Here is a 25,296-nt window from a genome sequence, read left to right as displayed (position 1 = left end):
GATTATGGATAATAATTAATTTTTAAATATATATATATTTAATTTTGATTAATTTCTAATTTTACAAAATATCGTTCATTTTCATGTCTAATGTTAATAAAAAGCATCCTAAAAAATAAAATAAAATTACATTTTATAAAGTTACGGATTAAAGTAATAATTTACTTGTAAAGAATAGTATGGTGAAGACAAATTTGTCAAGTTAACTTTTAAATTATGAATAAAATATATTTTTAGTTAAGTAAATATGATTAATTTAGTTTTAATTCTAAAAAAATATTAATTTTCTATGTAAATTTTACAATTTTATTAAGCTTAATTCTTATTGTTGAGTTAAAATAAATAATAATAGTAAAATTTTATAAAAAAATAAAATTATATTTATTGTAATTTTTTATTTCTAATATAATAAAATTTTTTAAAATAAAATTTTATTATAGTTAGTTATTTAAACTCAACCTAAGAATTAAAATTTATAAAATTTAAAACTTTTAAAATTAGTCTATTATCAGTTACTAATGACTTAAGATACATTTAGACATGCCATGTCACATGCCATCTCATAATACTTAATGACATAGTATGATTAGATCATGTTATCATAAAATATTAACAAAGATTAATTTCAAATATTTTAAAATTTATAAAGACCAAAATTAACATAATAACTTTTGAAAAACTAAAACTAAATTTAATTATATATACTAGAATTAGAAACACATTTAAACCTTTAATAATTTATTACATAAGGCACGAGTCTCCTCCTTCCACCGGTTCTTAAATTTGAACTTAATCATACACTGTATGACTAACTTGTATTTAAATTCTACCTGGGGATGAGATCACAGTAGTGAAAATAATAGGAAGAGTGAATGTATATAACAGCTTTGGGTGAATATTGAGGACGATCACTTGTTTAGATCAACCTAGAATAATGCTAATTCACGGCATTTGAATTGACTTTGCTGGCTTAATTTTAGGATTTCTTGTTATTATCATATTTTAGATGGTCCAAAAAGCACATGAGAGTCCTACACCACATTCAATTATGGAAGGTTAGTAAAATGAAAGTTGTTTCTTCCCAAGTCTGCATAGTGGCGAGCTACAGTTTATACGCTTTCTAAATGCTTTATAAAAAAATCCCATTTACATAAGCATAACCTATTATAAAGTTAATTTGTCTTTTTGCTAGCATGCAGTTACCTACTCACTCTAAACAGACATTAATGAACTTCCACTTTTGTAGCCCTAATAAACTGCATGAAACAAAAATACTTCCAAACTTGAACAATCATATAAATTAGGTACACTTGCTGAAGTGGGATTTTAATTTTCCCGTCATATACAATAAGGCATATATAAGTCCTTTTGTAGATCATAGAGGAGAGGAATTTAAGGGGGAAACTTGCAAATAGAGTCACAGGCTGAGGTTGTATAGGAAGATACTAAATATATTAATATACTCCTGTGTGAGAATGGCTTTATCAAATCTTGTAGGCACAGCTAAAGGGACTTTTCATCTATCTATATAACCCAATAAGAATTAAGCACTTTTTTTTTATAGTTTATACCCCTCTTGAGCACTATTCTCTTCTCTTACTTATTGTCCTCCATCTGAGTTGGCCATTCTTTATAAGATGGGAAGAGCTAGAAGCAGCAGAAGCACCAGCACTGAGAGTAAAAAAAGTTGCAATAGAGGACATTGGAGACCCGCTGAAGATGAAAGACTTAAGCAACTTGTGAAGCAATATGGTCCTCAGAACTGGAACTTTATTTCTGAACATCTTGAAGGAAGATCAGGTACGTAAACTTATTTTATAATTTTTAGCATTGTGCATAAATCTGAACCTGTTTTGTAAGAAATGTATTGTTTCTTGTGGGTGAAATTGTTCATTATTTTTTTGAATATATAGGGAAAAGTTGCAGATTGAGGTGGTACAATCAGCTAGACCCAAATATTATTAAAAAGCCATTCACTGATGAGGATGAAGAAACGCTTCTAGCACTTCACAAAGTGAAGGGAAACAAATGGGCTGCAATAGCCAGATTCTTCCCTGGAAGAACTGACAATGCTGTCAAGAATCACTTCCATGTATTGACAGCCAGAAGGAGGAGAGAGCGCTTAACACTCTTTGGTGACACCATTGGTCATAATTCAAGGATGAATTTTAACTTGCAAAACTACAAAAACAAAGGAATCTTCGGTGTGTCTTCTTCACAGACACCATCTACTCCTTGGACTCTATTTAGTGGCTCTTCGACCATCACATCAAGTTTTGATGCTTCTTGTGTAGTTAACAAGGCTCACAAAGACTCAAGTGTTTCTTCAAGTGCTGCAGAAAAATCATCATCATCATATGATTTCGAAGCTGTTGGTTCTTCTATTCTTGGCAGTTACCATAGCTTCACTGCACCAGGACTTCCCAGTATTGGCAAGGTTGTTCCCCTTCCACGTAAATTTTCAAACTACAATAATTATGGCCACAGAACTTATGTGGACTCGATCAAAAGCAGCATCACAGGTAAAACTCCACGTGATAACGCACTGTGCAAATCGAGTACCATGATTAGTAATGAGAAAGAACCTCTTAATCTCAAACAAAAGGGTGTTTCGTTCATAGACTTTCTTGGAGTTGGAAGTTCTTCTGCCCATGATGACAATATTAGTGGACCATGACGCGCTTTTTACACACACATATATAAATAGTGTCATTTCTAGGAGAAAATTGCAACATACGTATTATAGGTTCTATGTCAGAATTTACAGTTCACTTTGCTGCTGTTTTCAATGTTTTCTTATGGAAGGATCACAATCTTTTTTTGCCTTTTCTTTGTTCTAATAATTATCCCATCAATGCCCTTTGAAGAACATGCTTTTCTTATTGCAGTGTGTCCTAGGATTTCTGTTTCCCATGTCAATATTTTACGTTCAGGTAAGTCTAATCAAATGTATATGTACATATTTATAATATTTAAGATTTTCTCAAGTTTATGTTGCTGATCTTGGGGGACTCACTGATCTAAAACTTATAATTTTTCTATTATCACCGTTGCCTCTATTATGATATTTGTTGGGGGTGTTCTAGGAATAAAATTGGCTAGATTGATATTTTTGTTTTTTTTTTATAGGCAATATATATATTATTAGAGAAAATTCAAAAAAAACTCAAAACCTATATACACAGAGAAGAAAGCAAAAATATACTTATACAAAACTAAGACGAATATAATTTTGTATGTTTCGATACCAATCAGCTAACAAAATAGCTTCTTCTTTACGCTATTTCTAGAACTTCAGAATAATAGAATTTAGAACTTTTGTCTCATTCAAAATATCATTAGAAAACATAATTATATTTCTATGTAACTACAAAGATCACAATGCACTTATCCAAACAATTAATAAACATATCCCTTTTCTTTTACTACAACCAACATCAACCTAAAAAAGCAAGTGAATCGATAAATTTAAAGACAAAATCAGTGAGAATCCAAGCCAATGCGCAGTAAAGTGCCAGATTTGAGATGAAATTGAGTATGTTAAAAACAAATGAGTTGAAAGTTCCTCAAAATCATGACAGAAACAACAAGTTATATCATCAATTTGAACACCATGATCAATCAGTAAACCTTTACAGGGAAGTGCATTCAACAACAATTGCCAAGAAAATACCAGACGTTTAAGAGGGACCTTCTCTCTTCATAGTCTTTGCAAGATGTTAGTCGTACACTGATCTACACTATTAGAATCACCAAAAAGTTTAAATAGTCATGAATACTCATATTGCACTGAATAACAACCTGAAAAATTTGCCCTCCATACCCATTTTTCTTCTTGTAATACCTTAATAGAAATTTCATCCACAAGCTTCAATAAAAGATTAAAACTTGAGATCTCATATTGAAAGGGTCCTCTTCGCCAACTAACATCCCAAACTCACCTAGTGCTATCATGAAAACCATTTTTCAATACACAAGATTCAACATTTCTCGCCACCGTAAACAATCGCAGAAATGTCTTACACAATCGCACCACGCCTACTCACTTACTCTCCAAAAAAGATTGTGCAAACCTTCACTCACGCTCCTATCCAACTTCTCATCCAGTCATAAATTTTCTTGATAAATAACCTCCAGCAAATCACGCCACCATCAAGAATATCTATTGTAGACTGATGGATGTTGAATAGAAGAAGCTAATTTGTCATACCTAACTTCCAACATTCGCACCCATAATGAACTAAAATAATTAACACCTCGTCACAACTATTTATCGAGAAGCGCCCAGTTAAACCACTGCACATTCCTAATGTCCAAGCCACCATTCTTCCGCAGTCTACAAACTGTTTTCCATTTCAACTAAGGAATTTTAGATCCATCATTAACATCTTTCTATAAAAAAATTTGCTGGATAGTGACAATCTCTTTTATTACTGACTTCGGCGCTTTAAAAAAAGATAACGAGTGCAATGACATAAAATTAAAAACGACATTAATCAAAGTTACTCTGCCTCCAATCGATAAATACCTATGCTTCCATAACGTCAACTTCTTTTTAAGAGCATCTAACACACTTTTCTATGCACTAGGCTTTCTCGGGTTAACACCTAACTGTAACGTAAGATACTTTAATTTTTATTTATTTTGGTTGAGTTTAGCTTTTAATTTTTTTATCTAAAATGAATCAAGGGATACACAAGTTATCGCAAGGTTTTCTAAAATTATATATTTGTAATTAATTATTCATTATTTCAAGTTGTTGTTACCACTAATTAATTAGCTAGGTATACAGTGCATACCTATATGATTTAATGTAATACATTTTACGACATACGCATTGTGTTATTATAATAATAAAAAAAAAAAGGCATCAGTATTAATCAAATAAAAAATTTGAACTATCAGTAGTTAAAGTATTAGTATGCAACTCAGTTATGACTTGTGACGGAGTTTTTAATACATTCATACTGCTTATAGTAGTAACGTAACACTAGGTTACCATCATGATAACTGAAAATAAAATTAAGGAAGTTTATGTCGCCAGGTAAAATGTTTATTTTAAAAGGTCCAGTTGAAAAAATAAATCATAAAATATAATTTAATCAACGATGCATTAACCAAACATTCCAAAACTTTCGCTTTTTAAAATAGGTAATACTTTTTTTGGTTGCTACATATGCACTGAAAGTTGTTTCAGTATATTATTTATATTTTAAAACTATCAAGAATTAGTAAAGGAAAAAATTAATTAAGATATTTTATATCAAATAATGACGTACCGGAGGTGTTATAATTTACATTAATTGTATAACCAAAGTCTAAATTATTGTCTGCAGAAATAGCTTGGTCGCCATCTGAGGATTTGATGCGACTTCTCTTTAAAAAATATTTACATAAGTAAATAAACTATTGATATTGTATCAAAGATCTTTAATATTTTATCAAAAATGTATTTTTATTTTTCCAAAAAGAAGTAACAAAAATAAAACGCCGTTGCCGGGGATCGAACCCGGGTCGTCCGCGTGACAGGCGGAAATACTCACCACTATACTACAACGACTTTGATGGTTGACTAAATATTTATTATAAAACTGAATGTTTAGAACATCTGGACATAAACCCTAAATTACACAAATGAGCTAAGCAGAAATATCAGAGTGAACAAGCAGCTTAGGAAAAAAAATGCTATTTATTCATATATAGCTAAAATATAAAATTGGACGGCAAAACAACGCGTAATCAAATGCAAAGTGGAATTCAATTCATCTTCTATTTTTCAAAATTTGAAGGATATTCTCTTGCATTTCATCATTTTAGTCCATTTTTAGAATTTTCCGATGTTCCGATCCCCTTATTTTTAGAACGGAGAATGCGAATGATTTTCAAGTTAATTTCATGGTTCAGGACGTTATTACTTATAGAGGTAGTGATTTACTATATCTCAGGAACGAACATAGACGAATTCTTGACATCTTAGTTTCAATGAAGTTGTAATCTATAAATAAAGAGAAGTTTGAGCTCAATTCTTTTGTTAATTGTAGAAATCATGATTGAAACCAATATTGATGTTGAATAAGGAAAATATGTAAAGGTTGCAAAAACCACAAAGAAAAAATTCATTGGCATTAAAAACATCATCACTGAAAACAGACAACGTCTATTACAGCTTTTAGATTCTTTATTATAATTTATAACTTGGGTTCCTGGATGAGCTTAAAAGAGGCTGCTGAATTAGTTTTGTAAAGAATCCTTTCACATTTCAATTTCACTGTTCCCCCCTCGTCTTATGCATAACTACGTGTGTTTATTGCTTGAATTTTGCTATCTTTATTAATATCTTCTTAATAATTTGTTATTATTTTATAAAATAAAAATTAAATTCAAAAATATATTTATTATCTTTAAAATATTAAAAATATTTAATAATTAATAAAATTTATAAATGTAAAAAGTATAAATTTTTAAAAAAATTTATTGACAATTAAGTTTGATTAAAATTCTGGTACAGTAATACCGATCCTATAAAATTGAAGCAGGGGTCTAGCGGCCTACAGAAAAGGCCTTATATTTTCATAACTAATAAAAGTATAAAGTGGAATACAATTGTGATATCGCATTACCCACATAGCTAATTAATATAAAGGAAAATGTTACGTAGATTTTTATATATGTAGGTGTTTATACTTGGAAAGAGAAGAAACTGGAGAGAAAAGTAATAAATATAATAAATAATATGATGTAACAAGAAGAAAGTGATAAAAAGAGAAGTGTTAGATGTCTGTTGATAGTGTTCGAGTGTTTATCAAATATAATTGTAATATAAATAGCAACACCATGCAACAAATAGAAAGCATGAATCATGATTAATGGTTAACTATACATGATATCTAACACTGCCGAAGTCAAGTCATTAACACCATCAACTTGAGAGTCATAAAGGGAGATGAGTTTCCTCTTCAGTTTCTCAGTTGATTCCACTGTAGAAGGAAAGGAAGTGAGGGATCCGAGGCCAGGGTTCTGGCTGTTGAACACAGAGAACAAAGTTGCAACTTGCACGCCACGATTTAGGAAGAAATGGAACAAGCCCTTGGGGATCACAAACACATCACCAGCCTTGAGAGCCTTTTGGAAGAGCTGGTTTTGGGTGTCAAGAAAAGCAGCTTCCAACACTCCTTCCCTAACAAAGATCATCTCAGTGGCTCTTGGGTGATTGTGGAGATTCACGAGTCCATCCACTTCAATATCAATTCTACCAACTGAGATGCCAAGAGTGTTAAGACCAGTAAATTTGGAAGCAGTAACTATTTTCATTGATGAACCAAAAGCGTCTCTAGTACCACCGTTGCTTAATTCCATGCTCTTAAAATCATGGGCACTTTTGTTAAGTGGGTTTTCACAAGGGAGTCCATTGATGAATATGGCATGTTTATCGGGTGAAGCTGTGGGGCAAGTGTCTTGTAGATTATCACAATCTGCTAAGCTTACTTTTATGCTTGTAAAGGCTATCAAGAACATGAAGAATAAGGAAGAATGGAATTTAATCTTCATCTTCACTTGAATCTCAATATTGCTTGGACTTATTCTGCATTATATAATATATATGAACATGTATATATTATAAGTAAGGTGGTGATAGAGGAATTATCTATGCTAATGAGTTCTTCGGGGTTGCAAGAAATACAAGTTACGACATTCTTGGAGTTCACTGCTGGCTTTGCCAGTGTGTGATGCATTGCTTGAAAGAAACGTACATTATCCAATGCATTGGGTCGGCTAGAACTCGTTGTGTTGACTGTTTTGGTATGAGGTGTGTTTTGAGTTTGAATTTATTTATTTAGTTTTGAATGGAGAATTCAAATAATTAACTACTAACTAGCCTGTCAATTTTTAGGTCATGTTTCTATTTAGCTTGGACTTGTCTTGTAGCGAACAACGTTTGGAGAGCAAATGCTTGGTATGCACGGTTCGTACGCCATTTAAAATAATTAATCATAGCAGAAAACTATAATTATTTTGTTATAATTTGGTTGTTTTATTTTATTGTATTACGCTGTACGAAAAACTATTAACATATAATTTCTCATCATGCAATATTCACATTTAAAATACTATATTCTAATAAACTCTGTCATAGTTTCCTTTTGTTTCAAATAAAACACCCCAAATAACTAATTTGGCATAAAGTGATTAGCCTTCAATTAAATCTTGCGTCTAGAAATGAGATTTGCCACTTATTTTTGTTTCTAAATAATACTTTATAAATATTCGCAACCTGTAATCCCATATCTGTTTAACTACTTTGAAGTCAAGTAAAAGTGCACAGTATAGGTTATATAGATATAGTTTTGCCATTCAAGCCTCTTTTCTTCGGTTGGCATCAAAGCATCGACGTGACTGTCACTAATTTAAAAACCAAACAAAATACTCTCATGCTCGTATCTTTGTGAAGATAGCTCAACTCGAACATTTATCTTTATATATAATTTATGAGTCTTAATTGTTAAATATTTAAAAAAAGAAAATATTTCTTTCTTTTATAATTTTTTTTATTTTTTAATTTAATCTGATTTAATATAATACAATATTTAATAACAATAATATTTTTTAAAAATTATTAAATTTAAAAAAAATATACTCATAGAATATTTTTAATTTTTTTTATTCAAAAGAAATTACTTTATTTTAAAAGTCCTTGTTCGTAAAATATACAATGTGAAGAAACAAAAAACGCAACCTCACTCAGCCGCGACACCCTACTGCTAGCGATTGGCAATGGCATTTTTGTCCGATTAATGCTACTTTCCCATATTACTATCATAACCGAGTCTACAACAATGAAAGATAAGAAGAAAAGAGGAGTGAAGTGTATAATAAAACATATGATGTAAAAAAATATTGTGAGAATTTTACATAAAACAATATTGTTTCACGTGAAAATATAATTTTTAGAACAAGGTTTTATATTTTTTATTTTTCTATCATATATATTTTATACTAATCTTTCCTTCTTTTTCTAATTTCTTATTTATAAAATATATACAAAGTTGCTGTAAAATTATATTTTCTTTTTTCTTTTCCTCCTTACAATAGCACTGTCTTCAGCGAAATTTCTCCTTCTAATCCATGTAACTATTTATCTATACAAAAAAAATATTTGTACACATATAAATGATGAATCAAACACAAAAGAATCCTGACTTCATTCTGCTCCCTTGTACTATCTTATCCTATACAAGGTGAAACACCATTATCTATCCCTTGCACCATCATGCAATAGTGCCAGTTCAGTGTAATGTCGATGCTAATCACAATTATGAAACCTAGGCTATACTAAACTAATGGTTTTGGCATGAACTATTCTATTAGGAAAAAGAAAAAGAATTGTTCTGATTCAAAATTGTTTTCTACATTATTGAGTTCACTCTATTCAACTTTGGGTTCTCTCTCGATGAATTAACTACCTATACAACAGTAACAAATACTTCTAAAGAAATCATCCTGTAAAGTAAAACACAGGAATCATTGGTTATACCGCTAAGCAAACCAAGGTGCAACTCCACGTTCTTTTGCCATCAAACATGGCAAGAGGGGGCAAAATATCAATCAAATGCTACTCTGCACATTCCAATCACAAACCTGAAACCGATCGTGTCACCCTAAGCAGGAAAATGTCATAATGATTCAGGCTTCACGAGCCCAATTCAGTCTCTCTCATAATTTTGTGCCTCACAAAAATTATCAGCTTAAGCAAGACCAAAAACTGCTTAATCAAATCATAATGTGAGCAAAAACCTACTTTTTCCATTGTTGGATCTTTGAACTATCCATGGTTGGGCACAGTTAATCAACGTGAACACCAGGATGAATCGGTATTGTTCTGCAATTCATGACATGGAACCGGCAACACCTCAGTGGCAAAACCAGAGACATATTCGCAATGCCATGTTGGAGATAAGGCCACACCAAGTAGAGTAATATTTTTGAAGCATAAGCCTTCAAATGATGAACCCTCTATACCTTCCAAAACTGGGGCTTTTGTTGAATTTACACTGACCACATTACTGAATAAAATATCTTTGAATCTAGGAACAGCTTGTGGATCCCACCCATCATCAGGATGGTCGTTTGAACCTCTACTGAACCTAATGGGTATCTTCACTCTCTCCATTCTTATATCACTTATACTAACATTGGTTATGTATCCTCCTCTGCCTTTATCAGATTTTATGCGAACACCAGCTGCAGAATCCCAGACATGCAGATTCTCAATTTTTATATTTGAAATTCCACCAGACATCTCACTACCTATTCCAACTCCAGAACATGTTGGTGTAGTGCCTGATACTCTCCTCACTATGATATTTGTGCTAGGACGGGCCATGGTGATTCCGTATTGATCCCAACCACTCTTTATGGCTACAAGATCATCCCCACTTTCTATGTAGTTATCTTCAATACATACATTGGTACTTGAGTCTATATCATCAGAAAAGAAATTCACTAGTAAGAGACTATAATGCCATGCAATATAACATATGAAAGATAAGAGGAAAAATAGTAACAAAGGAGTAAAACAAACCTGGGTCTATGCCATCAGTATTTGGCGCATTAAGAGGAGCCAAGATTGTCATCCCTTTGATCAGAACATTACTGAAACAAAACACAGCTGTTTATAACATCTCAAGTATTTTGTGGTTACAAAAGCTAACAACAGACAAGTCATAGTTAAACTGATTTTATTACAGCATGTATACAACATATAATTAGAGAGGATACAATTGTGCACAATATTTTAGCACCAATGTTACTTAAAGAATTGACAAATAGCGAAAAAGATCAAACCTGCAGTAAACAGGATGGATGGTCCAAAATGGAGAATTTCTAAAGGTGAGGTTTGAAATGAGAACATTATCCGAGTTCATTAGTTCAAGGAGATGCCCTCTTGTGTGCTCCAACGTTCTGTTCCACCAAAGTTCCCACCATATCTTTCCTTGACCATCAACTGTTCCATTTTGTCCTGCAAAACCCGATATTTGAGAAAATGTCTCTGAACAACATGTGAATCATATAATTGATTAAGGATTAATTAACGGGGGGACCAGTATTCCAAACTTGAAATAGATCATTTCTTGGTTATTTTCCCTTAAAATGGAACCACTCGCTGCATTGGAATATTTTAAAATAGTAGTTAAATATGCAACCTCACTTCATTGTCTCGAAATAGTCTTTGGAGGTCTCATTGAAGGAAATTTTCCTCGGTTAATTTGTGGTTAAAGCAAAGAAATTGAAGGGCACATGTTTTACCTGTAATGACAACATTGCTAAGGCCATTTCCATGTATAAGGCTAATATGCCTTCCTCCTAATCTCTCTCTCCCTCTTCCATAAGATGGCAAAGGTTCAATTATTGGCCACTCTTTTGGGTCCTGTGGATCAAAACTTTCACTTAACAAACAAATCAAATTGCCAGAAATATAATTAACATAAAAGGTGTTTACGGAATAAACAAAAAATCGCCAATTTATTAAACGGTCATTATTTGGTTGGTTCCATGTGGTTGCAAATTGTACCATTTGTCGCGACAGAAGTCAAAAAGCATCTTCTCGCCACTTTTACTAAAAAAGTTCGAGAAAAACTACAATTTTCTTGAAAAATAAAAATTACTTTTAAAAGACACTATTTTATTCTAATTTTATAATAAGACACAAACCGAAATCACATGCGGAACCCAAGTTGCTGCCGGTTTTTATCAATTTTCATTGAAATGTAATAATTAAATTACATTTAAATACGCAAAAAAAAAAAAGCAAGCTCAGAATCAAATAGAAAAATAGATAAACGAAATAAAAAAAAAAAGTGGGGACCTGAGAGGCCAAAATAACAGCACCGCGGTGAAGAAACAGGGTGAAATTACTGGTGAGGTTAAAACTACCGGTGAGCCATGTTCCACTGGGGATATTAAGCTGGGACCCACCACGATTCTGGAAACGCTGCATGTACCGAATCGCCTTCCGAAACGATGCCGTATTGGAAGTTTTGCCGTCGCCGACGCCGCCGAAGTCCGCGATGGACATGACAACCTTCCTCGGCGGAACATCGCGGAAGAAACCGGAGCAGGTGGGCGGATGTGGCGATGGTAACGAGGCGGAGAGGAACCAAACGGGGAAAACGGAGCTGGAAGGAAGCTGAAGGGAGAGAAGGGTGAGGAAAGTGAAGAGGAGAAGCAAGAGAGGCCATGAGGGTCTGGTGCAGATTCCTTGGACGAGGGCAACGAAGGTTGCTTTGTCGGATTCCATTGAAGCGAAGGAGAATGATAATAATAATAATAATGATGAACGATATGAAAGATGGATTTTGATTTGATTAACGATGGAAAAGGTGGTGACGATGGAGAAGGAAGAGAAGAGAGAGGTTCATATGGTGTTGCGTTGTGATACGCGGACGCTAAGGTTGACGAAAATGCGTGTTGCACTAGTATTTCCATTTCCATTTTCATATCCGCGAATGAAATGCCTTAAGAAAATAAATAAATAAATAATGAAAGTGGGGTCCGCTTCGAGAAATATTGTTGAGTGTGCAAACTCTCACTCCAACTAACGAATCATGTGCCGGCCCTTTCCCCCCGCTTTTGTTGCCTATAGGGAAGCGCGCTCATTGTCAATGCCATTTCTCTCTCTTTTTTTTCCGTTTTAGATACTGCTGTCTCTTATTAATTATTTTAGTATAAATGAAAATATTTTCATTAAAAGTAATAAAATTAATGTATAATTAAATAATAAATACGTTTAAAGTATTTTAAATCAAAAATAACGTTCAAATATGAGACGGAATGTTGCTAATTCAAAGAGTCTCATCTGGCTGGTCTCATTTTTAACCTCTTAGATCCAAAATATATATAAAATATTTGTGATCACAAGAATCATACTGAAAACCTTATACTTTCCGCGGAAATTTTGCCTGTATAGGGTTTAATCAAAAACATTTTATCCGTATGGGGTTCTTTGACAAAAAATTCCCTGTCTAGTGTGATTTGTGAGTGTCGTCAAAACTGCTGGCGACACATGATCAAATATCTGCTGAAAGAATGCCGACACAGGCTGTCAGACTCGACTACTGAGAGCGGTTCAAAAGGAACCGCTCTCATAAATCAATTTTAGAGAGCGGTTGTTATGGAACCGCTCTCTAAAATGGACTTTTGAGAGCGGTTCGAATTGAACCGCTCTAAGAAGTTCATTTTAGAGAGCGGTTCAATTCGAACCGCTCTCAAAAGTCCCGGTTCAATTCGCCCAGCATGCAAACCATGTAGTAATAGTTTGGTTCTACACCATACTAATGCAACCAAAGGGCTCAAATAAACACACACACCCAAAGAGCCAAGCATTTTATGGCCATCATGCACACAAGAAAAAAAAAAAACACCAGGTAAAATCCACTGTAGAAATAATACAAGAAAATCCAAATATGAAAGAAAAAGAATCTTACGGCGTGTGGATTGCTGTTGACAATATCCACAGCTTTTTCATTAGTTAGGTGTTCCCATAAACCATCTGATGCAAATATAAGGAAGGAATCATTTGGTTGCAAAGCATGAGAAATGATAGTGGGATTAGCAGACAAGATAGGCACGTTCATTGGTTCAAGAAGTCTGAATTTTGGATTAAGTGGTTCCCGATTAAACTGCGCGTGTTTCATATATACATCACCAATACTCCATACTGGTCTGGACAGAGGAGATTTTGAAAAATTTTCCACACAACTTTGATCAATTATTTCCTTTTTAGTTCCCACCATACCTCTATATCATTTTGAAAAATCAAATGTCCATTTTAGAGAGCGGTTCGATTTGAACCGCTCTCAAAATTCCATTTAAGAGAGCGGTTCAATTCGAACCGCTCTCAAAAGTCCATTTTAGAGAGCGGTTCCATAACAACCGCTCTCTAAAATTGATTTATGAGGGCGGTTTGAAAGTAACCGCTCTCAGTAGTCGGGTCTGACCCCTGTGTCGGCATTCTTTCAGCCGATACTTGATCAAGTGTCGCCAACATTTTTTACGACACTCACAAATCACCCTAGACAGGGAATTTTTTGTCAAACAACCCCATACGGATAAAATGTCTTTGATTTAACCCTACACAGGCAAAAAACCTACTTTCCGCCTCACACGTTGTCTCTTTCTAAAATATAGTAAAATAATTTTAATTATACATGTATTTATCTTAGTAAATTTTAAATATAATATTTATATTTTAAATAAAGGTTATTAATTAAACTTTTAGTTTTTATTTTTAAAATTTATTTTTATGATTAGTAATTCTTTTTATTTTTAGTGATTTTAGTTGACACTAAAAATAAAGAATTTACAAAACCTATTTCCCGAAGAAGGTGAGATAATATAACAAAAGAGCTGCGCATTATTTAACTATTAAATTAAAAATTATTTTAAGACAAATTAAAATACAAAAAGTGATGGATAACGTGTGATGGGTGAGTAATTTGTAGAAAATAAAATTCATTTAATTGTTAAATTTATATTTATTTAATTAATTAATTATATTTGTTAAATTTTATATTTTTTTTTATTAAGAACGAGACTAAAAAAAAGTCCAAAAACTAAAAACCATGAGGGTAGATTATACTAGAAGAATCAACACCTAAAAGAAAATGCACCTAAGGAGGGGGAAGAATTAAAAACTAAAATTTTACCTAAAATGGATAGCCCCTGCTTAGCAAAACGATATGCAACTTGGTTGGCCTCTTTGAAAATATGGACACACTTCACACTATCGTTATCACCCGCCATATAAACTACATGGTTGACCAAAGAACAACATGAGTTTTCTCTAGGGCAACCTTCATTTAGGAATTTAACTACAGTGGCAAAGTCTGACTCTATTAAAATAGGATCAGAAATTCCTCTCTCTTTTATGATTCGAAGTCCATGAAATATAGCACATAGTTCATCTTGAACCACAAAGCATCGTCCCAACATTTCACACAAGGCAAACACAAAGTTTCCCAGACTATCCCGTAGCACTTCACCACAAGCTGTAGAAGCCATACTTGACACAACTCCATCACAATTAAGCTTCAAGGTACCCTCCAAAGGACATTTCCATCCAATAGAGATCGATGGGCATTGATTTATATTAAATATTTTATTGTCAAGTATGAATTTTGCTAGCTCACCCACCCTAGCTTAGATCTCTCATACAATCACAGAGGTATGGAAGCTTGCCTGTTTGAAAATCACCGCATTTCTAGCTTGCCAAATTACATATAGAACCACTCCAAAAAGAAGACTTTAGCGTAGGTTTGCATGGGTCAAGTTTTCATGCATCCACGTCTGTAAAAGGGATAGAAAAAACTGACGTTGCACTTTGTTCCCACCAATGATTCGCCAAACTGTTTAGGATAGGTGGCAGTCTCGAAGTGTATGCATAATTGATTCACAAGGATCACTGCACATAGGACAACTTGCATTACTTGTGAGTCCCTGTTTAGCACGTCATTCATTTGTGCGAAGGCTGGAGTGAGTTACCCTCCATAAGAGGCATCTAATCCTCTCTGATCCTTTCCACTTCCAAATGAGTTTAAAGATAGGAGAAGTCATCATATCATTATCTGGTAAGAGAGAATAATATGCTGACTTTAAGGTGAAAATACCAGAATTTGATGTGCCCCACTCCAAAACGTCTTCATTAGTCGTTAAAGAAAGAGGAGTGTGTGCTAGCAGCTCATGCCACACTGATTCAGGAAACATATTCTTGACGTGATTCAGACTCCAAAAGCCATCAACATTAATAAATGCAGCCACTGGTTTATTTTACTCATTCTCTGTAACAGTTTGATCAACAACGTCTATCAATCTCGTACGTGAAGGTAACCACCTGTCCTTCCAAAATAATGTCGTAGTACCAGCACCAATACCCCAAGCAGTGCATCGTTGTATAGTCTTCCAAGCGCCACAAATTCCCCGCCAGTAGTTTGAGTTATTTTGTCTCTTCACAACCATAGGTAAAGCTGACGATCCACACTTATACTTTGTACGAAGTACTTTCGGTTTGGTGCATAGAGACCAGCAGTTTTTCATCTTTAGACTTTTATTAACTAAATGGGTTTCCTTTAAGCCAAGTCCTCCCTCCAATTTCAGCTTACATAATAAAGGTCATCCCAATGCATGGAGTCGCCATTGGTTAGTATTATGACCCTAAATGAAGGATCTACTAACCTTATCAATATCATCGCATAAACTCCGAGGCAAAAACACTGATTGCATAGTGTAAATAGGGATGGCAGCTAGAACGGATTTGGTCAAGGTTAGCCTCCCTACAAAGGAAAGAGTTTTTGTCTTTCATGTGCTCAAGCGTTGATTCACCTTACCAACAATCGAATTAAACATCCTTCTATCAACTCTAGAATGTTGAATAGGAACTCTGAGATACTTCCCTAAGTTCTTCGTCCTTTGAAAGCCCAACGCAGAGCTAATTTCCTCCTTCACTGCCCAACATACATTTTTTGAGGAAAGGATACGAGTTTTCTCTTGACTTACTTTTTGACTTGAACTTTTGCAGAACAAGTCTAGACAGGATTGAACGATTTGTGTTGATCCATTGACGCCTTCGAGAAGAGAATTAAATTAGCTGCAAATATTAAGTAAGATAAAGAAGGTCCATTCTTTGATAACTGAATCGGTTTCCAGAGTTTGTGCGTTATTGCTATTTCAATAATATGAAATAAGCGCTTTATACATAGCACAAACAAGTATGAAGACAATGGATTACCTTGACAAATGCCTCGAGAATGAAAGAATTCCTGAAGAGACTTGCCATTTCATAGCACCCAGAATGAAGAAGTAAAAATACATACCCATACCAGATCAACGAAATTCTGAGGAAGTTCAATATCTAGCAGAGTATCTTTAATGAACTGCCAATTTAAGCACTTATAAGCTTTCTCCAAATCAATTTTGATAGTCATCCACCCTTTCTTTCCTTTTTTATGCTTCATAGAGTGGATCACTTCCTGTGTAATATAATATTATCTATAGTTTGTCTATAGGGAACGAAGCTATATTGATTTGGACATACAGACCTTCCATCACCTGCCAAAGACGATTTGCTAATACTTTGGTGATAATCTTATAAGAGACATTGCATAGGCTAATGGGTCGCATGTGCTTTAAGGAGGTAACATTTTTCATTTTTGGAATGAGTGTAATAAGAGTTTGGTTTATCTTAGCAACCTTGTTAGGAGTAGTTTCAATATCATGAATCATATTACATAAATCAAGTCTAACTTATTCTTCTTAAAGCATTGTATATTTCTGTATCTAAAAGTGGATGAGCAAGACGATTAATACTAGCAGAATTTAACTTAGGGAGAGAATTAGATAAACAGTATGATACATAGTCATTGGTTTCTATAAAAAGCCTCTTGTAGAAAGCAGTGACTGTCTCTTCTATCTTTTGCTTATCACTTATCCAATTGTCATCCTCATTCTGTAACGTGACCACCCGATTTCTTTGTCGATGAATGAGAGTCGTCCCCCCGATTTCTTCGTCGATAAATTAGAGTCGTCCTATGGAAGTACTTGGTATTTCTATCTCCAAATTCGAGCCATTTACAACGAGACTGTTAGATTTTGATGTAGGTGAAATGAGTAAGATAGTTGAAATGTATTAGTAGGAATAGTTGAAAATAGTAGTTGAAGAAGTTTTAGTAAGAGATTCAAGAAATGGAGAATTGATAATTTGATTACTTCTTCTTCATATCATTTATAATGGGATGACTTGCCTATTTATAGGCATCCTCCTCCATTAGGTTTGAGTGATCCAATATTTTAGAACTTTCTTCTAGAAGTATCTTGAAATTTGAAGATTTACAATGTTCTAGAACACTCTCTAGAAGTATCTACAAAATAGAAGATCTAAATAATTTTTCCTAGATTTTTCCTAGTATTTTTCTAGACTATTCTAGAAATTTGTATCAATTTCTAATACTCCTCCTTGATGCAAATTTCTGTAACTCCAAGCTTTGTGCGTAGCTGTTCAAATTTTGGTCTTGGTAGTGCTTTAGTAAAAATGTCTGCAACTTGATCTTCAATTGTGCAATACTCGAGCTTGATTTCTTTAGTTCCTTCTGCTTCCCTGATAAAGTGATATTTGATTGCTATGTGTTTTGTTCTATTATGATGCACTGAATTTTTTGTCATTGCTATAGCTGATTTGTTGTCGTAGTAGATTGTAGTAGGCTCATTTTATTTTTCTCCCATTTCTTCAAGTATTCTTCGTAACCATATTGCTTAACTTGTAGTCTCAGCAGCTGCTACATATTCTGCTTCTGCTGCTGATTGTGCAACTGTTGCTTGCTTCTTTGAAGCTCATGAGATTGTTCCTGATCCTAGTGAAAAGGCATAACCAGATGTGTTTTTCATGTCATCGATCGATCTTGCCCAGTCACTATCGGTGTAGCCAAGTAGCTTTGAGTTGCTCATAGTTTGGTACCATATACCATACTCTTTTGTGCCTTGTAGATATCTTAGGATTCTTTTTGCTGTTCCAAAATGAATTTGGCTTGAACTTTGCATGAATCTTGAAAGAAGACTTACAACATACATTATGTCTGGTCGTGTGGCTGTGAGATATAGTAAGCTTCCAATCAAACTTCTGTAGCGTGATGCATCAGCTTCTGGTGCTCCATCATTTTTCTTCAATTTCTCATTTGTCACCAATGGAGTGCTAACCATCTTACATCCATCCATCTTGAATTTCTTGAGTACTTCAACGTATTTCTTTTGTGAGATAAATATTCCTTTTTTCTTTTGTTTTACCTCTATTTCGAGGAAGTAGTTCATCAAGTCAAGGTCAGTCATTTCAAAGGTCTTCATCATATCTTCTTTGAACTTAACTATTATCTCCACATTGTTCCCTGTGCAAATAAGATTATCTACATATAAGGAGACAATGAGTATATCATACTGACATTGGATCTTGGTGTATAAAGTTGCCTCACTTTTGCTCCTCCTGAATCCTTGATCAGTAAAGTATTGGTCGATTTTACTGTACCATGCTCGTGGAGCTTGCTTCAATCCATATAGAGGTTTTTTCAGTCTTAGTACTTTGTCTTCATTACCTTTGCTGACGAAGCCTTGTGGTTGCTCCACATAAATTTTTTCTTGAAGAATGCCATTGAAAAAGGCAGATTTTACATCTAGTTGGTAAATATTCCATCTTTTTTGTGCAGCAAGAGCAATTAGAGTTCTTATAGTATCTAGGTGTGTAACTGGAGCAAATGTCTCGTTGTAGTCAACTCCAGCTTGTTGTGAGTATCCTTTAGCTACTATCCTTGTTTTGTACTTTTGTATTGTGCCATCAGGATTAAGCTTGGTCTTATAGACCCATTTTACCCCAATGATACCTTTATCTGTGGGGCAATTTACTAGCTCGCATGTGTTATTTTTCTCAATCATTTTTATCTCTTCCTCCATTGTCTTGATTCATACTTCTTGTTTTGACGCTGCTTCAAAGCTCTCAGGTTCAGTTATGGCCAGGTTACGGGTCTCGTATATATCCACCAAAGATCTAACTCGTCTTGGAGTAGACTCTGGTGAGGAATGTTGTTGTAGTGGAGGTGAAAAATTCTCACCTGAGACTTTTTCAATTTCTTGAGGTTGCTACATTGGTATGGAAATTTTTTCTGAACCTTTTCATCTTTCCAATTCCAAGCAGCATTTTCATCAACTTCAACATCTCGACTAATGGTGAGCTTCTAGGTTTGCAAGTTGTAGACTTGATATCCTTTTGACTGCGTACTATATCCCAAGAAGATACCTCATACGGTTTTATCTTTTAGTTTGTGTCTCTTCTATTCTGGAATGTGTATGTAGTAAATTGATCCAAAAACCCTTAGATGTTTTGCTGATGGTTTTTGCCCATTCCAAGCTTCAATTGGAGTTTTATCTTGGACAACCTTAGTTGGACATCTGTTAAGTATGTAGACAACAGTATAAACTGCTTCAGCCCATAAGGTATTTGACAATTCTTTCTCTTTCAGCATGGATCTATCCATCTCCATTACCGTGCGATTTTTCCTCTCAGTTACTCCATTTTATTGTGGAGTATATGCGACAGTAAGTTGTCGTTGAATGCCTTCATCCTCACATAATTTATCAAACTCTTGAGAGGTATACTTTTTGCCACGATCACTTCTTAATACTTTTATCTATTTACCACTTTGCTTCTCAACAAGGGCCTTAAACTTCTTGAATATTCTAAATACTTCTGACTTTGCTTTGATGAAGTAGACCCAAGTCATTCTAGAAAAATCATCGATGAAAAGGATAAAATACCTATTATTATGAAGTGATGGTGTCCGCATTGGTCTGCAAATATCTATATGAATAAGCTCTAATAAGTCTTTTGCTCTCCAAGCTTTCCCAACAAAAAATAGGAGTCGATGTTGCTTGCCAAGGAGACATCCCTCACAAACTTCATTATTTTCTTTAAGAAATGGAAGATCCCTCATCATATTCTTTTGATGTAGTAGTTTTAAGGCATGAGTATTGAAGTGGCCAAGTCTTCAATGCCAAAGTCGTGAAGTATCAACTTCTGCTTTCATGGCAATGTTAGTGTCTTGTTGAAGGTTTATTGAAAAACTTTGATTTCTTTTCTCCATTTTTACTTGGCCAATCTCTTGTTTTTTGTTGTCATATATCTTACATGTGTCCTTTTTGAAGTGAAGCGAATAACCTTTCTCCATCATTTGGCCAATACTCAAAAGATTTTCCTTGAGATCGGAGACTAGTAAGACATCAGTAATAAGTTTCATACCTTTCTTTGTCTCCACCATAACAGTACCTTTGCATTTTGACTCAGCAATAGTACCGTTCTTCATTCAAACTTTCACTTTGATGGATTCGTCGATATCCTTGAAGATGTTTATATCTTTGGCCATGTGATTGCTGCAGCCGCTATCCAAGTACCAATTTTCACTCGTTTCAGTGCTGGAATCTTGGGTAGCATAGAAGAGATGTGGTTCTCAATCACACTCTTCAGCAAGATTTGCTTGATACTTGTTTTTGTTGCGACAATACTTTTCCAAGTCTCTAAATTTCTTGCAATGTCGACATTATGGTTTTCCATGATGTCGACATTCTTCTTCAGCATGATTTGTCCTCTTACAGATACCATATGGAGGGTATTTATCTTGATTGTTTCTAGAGAAATTTCTAGAATTCTCTTTGTTTCTAGAAGTTTCTCCATTTTTCTTTCTTGCTTCATTCCCTTTATTCTGAGACCATAATTTGAGCTTTGATTGAAAGGCATTTTCTATTGAGTCCTCATCATACCTTTTCAACCTTTGCTCATAAGCTTCAAGGGACTCTACCAACTATGTCACTGATAGAGTAGATAGGTCCTTTGTTTGCTCAATAGTTGTGACAATTGGATCATATTTACGGGGAACTGTGATTAGCAATTTCTTAACAACCTTTTTGTCAAGAATATTTTCCTCGTAAGCTCTCATTTGGTTAACCATTTCTTTTATTTTGGAATAGTAATCCTTGATGGCCTCAGACTTTTTCATTTTTAATAATTCAAACTCTCGCCGTAGAGTTTGGAGTTTTATAGCGCGTACCTTATCACTTCCTTCAAACTCCTCCTGCAGCATACTTCATGCTTCTTTAGCTGTTGTAGCACCTATTATTCTTGAAAAAATTGCTTCAGCCACATCTTGTTATAGAGTAAATAAGGCCTTCGAGTTCTTTTGTTTATTCTCCTTCAATTCTTTTCTTTGAGCTGCAATAAGGGATGATATATCTGAGGGAGTAGTGAATCATTCTTCCACAACATCCCACAAATCTTGAAAAGTGAAATATGTTTTCATCTTTGTACTCCAAAAATCATAATTTTCACCATTGAAAATGGGGACGGGAAGAGATAATGGTTGAGTAGTGTTAGTCATAGATTAGAAAATCTTTAGAAGTGGTTTATTTTAATTTTGAAATAGTATGGTAATATTTCTACGCCCAGTAGATGACTGAACGTAGCACTGATGCTACTGTTAGATTTTGATGTAGGTGAGATGAGTAAGATAGTTAAAATGTGTTAGTAAGAATAGTTGAAAATAGTAGTTGAAGAAGTTTTAGTAAGAGATTCAAGAGATGGAGAATTGATAGTTTGATTACTTCTTCTTCATATCATTTACAATGGGATGACTTGCCTATTTATAGGCATCCGCCTCCATTAGGTTTGAGTGATCCAATATTCTAAAACTTTCTTCTAGAAGTGTCTTGAAATTTGAAGATTTACAATGTTCTAGAACACTCTCTAGAAGTATCTACAAAATAGAAGATCTAAATAGTTTTTCCTAAATTTTTCCGAATATTTTTCTAGACTATTCTAAAAATTTGTATCAATTTCTAATAGAGACTTTTGGAACTATAGGATTTCCTCTCTCACCAAGATCTAGTCATACTCATACCAAAACTACTGCTGTAGGCTAAGGAAAGATGTCACCTTTTGCATGAGCTTATGAGCAATACCATACAAACGTTGTCAGAGCTTTCTCTTAGTAAGAAAAATATTACCAAAAGTGGACCTATTCCAGTTGAGTAACGATCGCTTGATATTCTCCACTTTGTTGGACTAATCATGTTGTTCATTCCACTTTTCCAATATTAAATCTGAAAACTCAGGATGGGTGAGCCATGCTGCTTCAAAACGAAAGGGTCTTTGACCTCTGTTTGACACTACTGAAAGTTGTAGTTTGACTAGAATAGGACTATGATCCGACTTATACAGATTTGGATGGAAGACATCGGCATCAAGAAAATTTGTTTGCCAATCCAAATTTACTAAGGGACGAACCAAGCGCTCATACAAAGCACCACGCTTCCAAGTAAACGAAGCACCTTACCCCATATCCAAAAAGTTTGAAGCATTAAAAAATTTCTTGAAAGCTAAATCACCCTTCAAGCAAGCAGATTGAATACCACCCTTTCTTTCATGGTCATGTAAAACCGCATTGAAATCACCCAAGACACACTAAGGAGCAGACACATAAGTTGCCAAGCGTTCCAGGTTTCTCCATAATTCAATCCTTTGTTGAGAGTGAGAACTAGCATACACCATCGTTAGGAACCAAGAGCCGAAAGCATTTGTTACTGAGAAGTGCACAAATTGAAAACTTTTTTCAATTACCGTGAGAGTCCATAGAGAAGACTCCCAAAGGCACCATATTCCACACACTCAACCTTGACCCTCAACAAGAAAGGACTTGTTAAGGTTGATATGATAAAGAATTTGAGTTGTCTGTTGATTACTAACTTACATTTCCAGCAACTAAAATACTCCAATATCATGTTCACAAAGTAGATCATTTACCAAAGGGATAAAACTTTTGCACCCAGTACCCCTGCAATTCCAGCTAAGTATATTCATCATTAATAGTTGGTTGTTTTAGGTTAAGAAACCCCGGAGACGTGTCTTGAATTCAACTCCATTGAGCCATTTTCATTATTTGCTGGAGGATGCTCTCCCTCATCCATGAAATGTTCACGCAATGCAGACGCAAAAGTCAACATGTCATTGTCAAGTCCATGCATATGGGTACCCGTCATAGATTCTTCTTGACGGGCCATCCAAATTAGCTATATTGTTTAGACCATTCAGAACCAAAGACATGTTTTCCACATGCAACCTAAGGATTTGAAACATTTTCTTTCACATATCTTGCCAAGTTTGTCATCATAGTTGGAACACGTGGCTCTTTGCTTTTTGGCTTGGAGAGAGGGAAGTTTGCAACACCCTTCTGCCGATTTGATTGTGAATTTTTTCCACCAAGCATGTTACGAATCTTTGTGGTTATTTACGGATTTGATCGAGCTTAGGTCCCACTTTGGGTTATTGGGAGCATTATTGAAGCATTTGTCCCATCACGTGGAATGTTATCACGTGTATCTTCTAAGTTAACATTTTGAATTTCAAAATTATTTGTAATCGTGCCACCATCATTAGATTTTAGAATCTTTGCCATGATATGCATTCAATTATCCGTAGAAGATAAGCCACGTAGCTTGAGCATTTTCTTTTTCTTGTTAACAATCATCTAGGGTTCATATCTTTCCTCAGAATCCATAGATTCATGAATCTTAATAGAATTTTGAGAGTCCTTCTTCACCGGTGAGTTTCCACCATTCAACAGTTTGGTAATATCTCCATCAACATCCATCTTTGGTCCTTCCTCGCTTGAACTAGTAACCTGTACAGGAGGCATATTTTGTTCGGGACAATGTTGTTGCTTATGGCCATATTTACAAAACATATAGAGTGGAGTCCTTCATACTCCAGCCGAAGTATATGCCCTAGTACATTGTTCTTGAACCCCAGCTTTTTTTGTAAATTGATCTCAACACAGATCCTAGCAAACCTTTCTCGAGTTTGGATAGACCTAAGTTTGTCTATCTTTAACATCATGCCTAACTTGCTTCCTACCTTCCATAGAAATCTATTGTTAAATAACTCAATCAGGAGGCCAAGTATTCGAATCCAAGTTGCAATTTTGCGCGTTTGAGTAGCTATAAAAGAGAAAAAAGGGTGCCATCTTTGCACCACTATATAGTGGTCCACAATCATCCAAGGTCCCTCAAACAGAGCATGTTTGTAGTCTTCCTCCACTGCAAATTGCACTAGGTAGAATTCCTATGATAAATCCACCAGACGGACGGACAGGGCCAGCCTTCGTCCATTCCCTATGAACCTTGTTATCAAGCATTCGATAAGAAACTCGTTTGCCTAGAACATTGACAATCAAGGAAGTTCGCCATGGAGAGCACCATTCCTCAAACTCCTCCTGAGTTACTGTGATAGTCAAACGGGTCTAGGTTCTCACTTGAATTTTCAGAGTTATCAATATCTTTATAGAAAGCATCCTCCAACACCTCTATCTCCTTTATAAGATTGTTGAAATCGGAGAAAACTTTGCCTCTAAGTATGATTTGAATGTTATTTTTGCCATCTCGACACTGGAGCCTGACTCCTCCATGCTAGCATCATTGACGACAACACACTCCGTAACACAAGACTCCTTCGTTTTGACCTTTTTCGTGCTCTGTCCAAGAGGATCATCACCTGAAGTATCATCATTCTCCAACAAATTTTACATAGTTAAATAATAAAATTATTACTGTAATTTATTTATAAAAATATATATAATTAATATCAATATATTTTAGTGTAATATAAATAATTTCAATTAATATAAAATTTCAAATATAGTTTATATGATAACATATTAATAT

The 25,296-nt window shown here is 34.5% G+C and overlaps 4 protein-coding genes and 1 non-coding gene across 6 annotated transcripts; 1 reads left to right on the top strand and 4 right to left on the bottom strand.

Moving 5' to 3' along the window:
- Nucleotides 1–1,637: 1,637 nt before the first annotated feature.
- LOC113869479 (transcription factor MYB56) lies at nucleotides 1,638–2,677 on the top strand. Its single transcript, XM_027505809.1, has 2 exons — nucleotides 1,638–1,800; nucleotides 1,914–2,677. The coding sequence occupies exons 1-2, from the start codon at nucleotides 1,638–1,640 to the stop codon at nucleotides 2,675–2,677; spliced, it is 927 nt and encodes a 308-aa protein (XP_027361610.1).
- A 2,811-nt stretch (nucleotides 2,678–5,488) lies between these two features.
- Nucleotides 5,489–5,560, bottom strand: TRNAD-GUC. The gene has a single exon. It is a non-coding gene; the product is annotated as a tRNA-Asp (tRNA).
- Nucleotides 5,561–6,870: 1,310 nt separating this feature from the next.
- Nucleotides 6,871–7,548, bottom strand: LOC113869460 (germin-like protein subfamily 3 member 4). The gene has a single exon (XM_027505785.1). The coding sequence runs from the start codon at nucleotides 7,546–7,548 to the stop codon at nucleotides 6,871–6,873; it is 678 nt and encodes a 225-aa protein (XP_027361586.1).
- A 1,467-nt stretch (nucleotides 7,549–9,015) lies between these two features.
- LOC113852411 (probable polygalacturonase) lies at nucleotides 9,016–12,500 on the bottom strand. 2 transcript variants are annotated; one of them, XM_027482642.1, is made up of 5 exons: nucleotides 11,864–12,500; nucleotides 11,305–11,425; nucleotides 10,843–11,017; nucleotides 10,580–10,650; nucleotides 9,016–10,476 (listed from the first exon to the last, which is right to left on the bottom strand). In XM_027482642.1, the coding sequence occupies exons 1-5, from the start codon at nucleotides 12,293–12,295 to the stop codon at nucleotides 9,845–9,847; spliced, it is 1,431 nt and encodes a 476-aa protein (XP_027338443.1). In that variant the 5' UTR covers nucleotides 12,296–12,500; the 3' UTR covers nucleotides 9,016–9,844. The 2 variants fall into 2 exon arrangements, with proteins under 2 accessions (XP_027338443.1, XP_027338442.1); XM_027482641.1 differs by having other exon boundaries at nucleotides 9,408–10,476; nucleotides 11,974–12,493.
- Nucleotides 12,501–13,262: 762 nt separating this feature from the next.
- On the bottom strand, nucleotides 13,263–15,057 carry LOC113869451 (probable protein phosphatase 2C 25). Its single transcript, XM_027505776.1, has 3 exons — nucleotides 14,703–15,057; nucleotides 13,482–13,792; nucleotides 13,263–13,328 (listed from the first exon to the last, which is right to left on the bottom strand). The coding sequence occupies exons 1-3, from the start codon at nucleotides 15,055–15,057 to the stop codon at nucleotides 13,263–13,265; spliced, it is 732 nt and encodes a 243-aa protein (XP_027361577.1).
- Nucleotides 15,058–25,296: the final 10,239 nt, after the last annotated feature.

The sequence above is a fragment of the Abrus precatorius genome, unplaced genomic scaffold (assembly GCF_003935025.1).
Source record: "Abrus precatorius isolate BTA unplaced genomic scaffold, Abrus_2018 Scaffold10, whole genome shotgun sequence".
Lineage (NCBI taxonomy): Eukaryota > Viridiplantae > Streptophyta > Magnoliopsida > Fabales > Fabaceae > Abrus > Abrus precatorius.
Note: the sequence above shows the minus strand (reverse complement) of the source record. Positions and strands in the feature narration are given on the sequence as shown.

Bases quoted from the DNA above. Each gene is read 5' to 3' on its own strand.
- LOC113869479 (XM_027505809.1), top strand. From the start codon at position 1,638: ATGGGAAGAGCTAGAAGCAGCAGAAGCACCAGCACTGAGAGTAAAAAA. The intron at 1,801-1,913 runs GTACGTAAACTT...TTGAATATATAG, and splicing joins ACATCTTGAAGGAAGATCAG to GGAAAAGTTGCAGATTGAGG.
- LOC113869460 (XM_027505785.1), bottom strand. From the start codon at position 7,548: ATGAAGATTAAATTCCATTCTTCCTTATTCTTCATGTTCTTGATAGCC.
- LOC113852411 (XM_027482641.1), bottom strand. From the start codon at position 12,489: ATGGAAATGGAAATACTAGTGCAACACGCATTTTCGTCAACCTTAGCG. The intron at 11,018-11,304 runs GTAAAACATGTG...CGGGTTTTGCAG, and splicing joins TAGCAATGTTGTCATTACAG to GACAAAATGGAACAGTTGAT. The intron at 10,477-10,579 runs GTTTGTTTTACT...CTGATGATATAG, and splicing joins TACTGATGGCATAGACCCAG to ACTCAAGTACCAATGTATGT.
- LOC113869451 (XM_027505776.1), bottom strand. From the start codon at position 15,057: ATGGCTTCTACAGCTTGTGGTGAAGTGCTACGGGATAGTCTGGGAAAC. The intron at 13,793-14,702 runs GTAAAATTTTAG...AATGATATAGAG, and splicing joins GCAGGGGCTATCCATTTTAG to GTATGGTGGGAACTAAAAAG. The intron at 13,329-13,481 runs GTAAGATTCTTT...TGGTTGCATTAG, and splicing joins TCAACAGCAATCCACACGCC to TATGGTGTAGAACCAAACTA.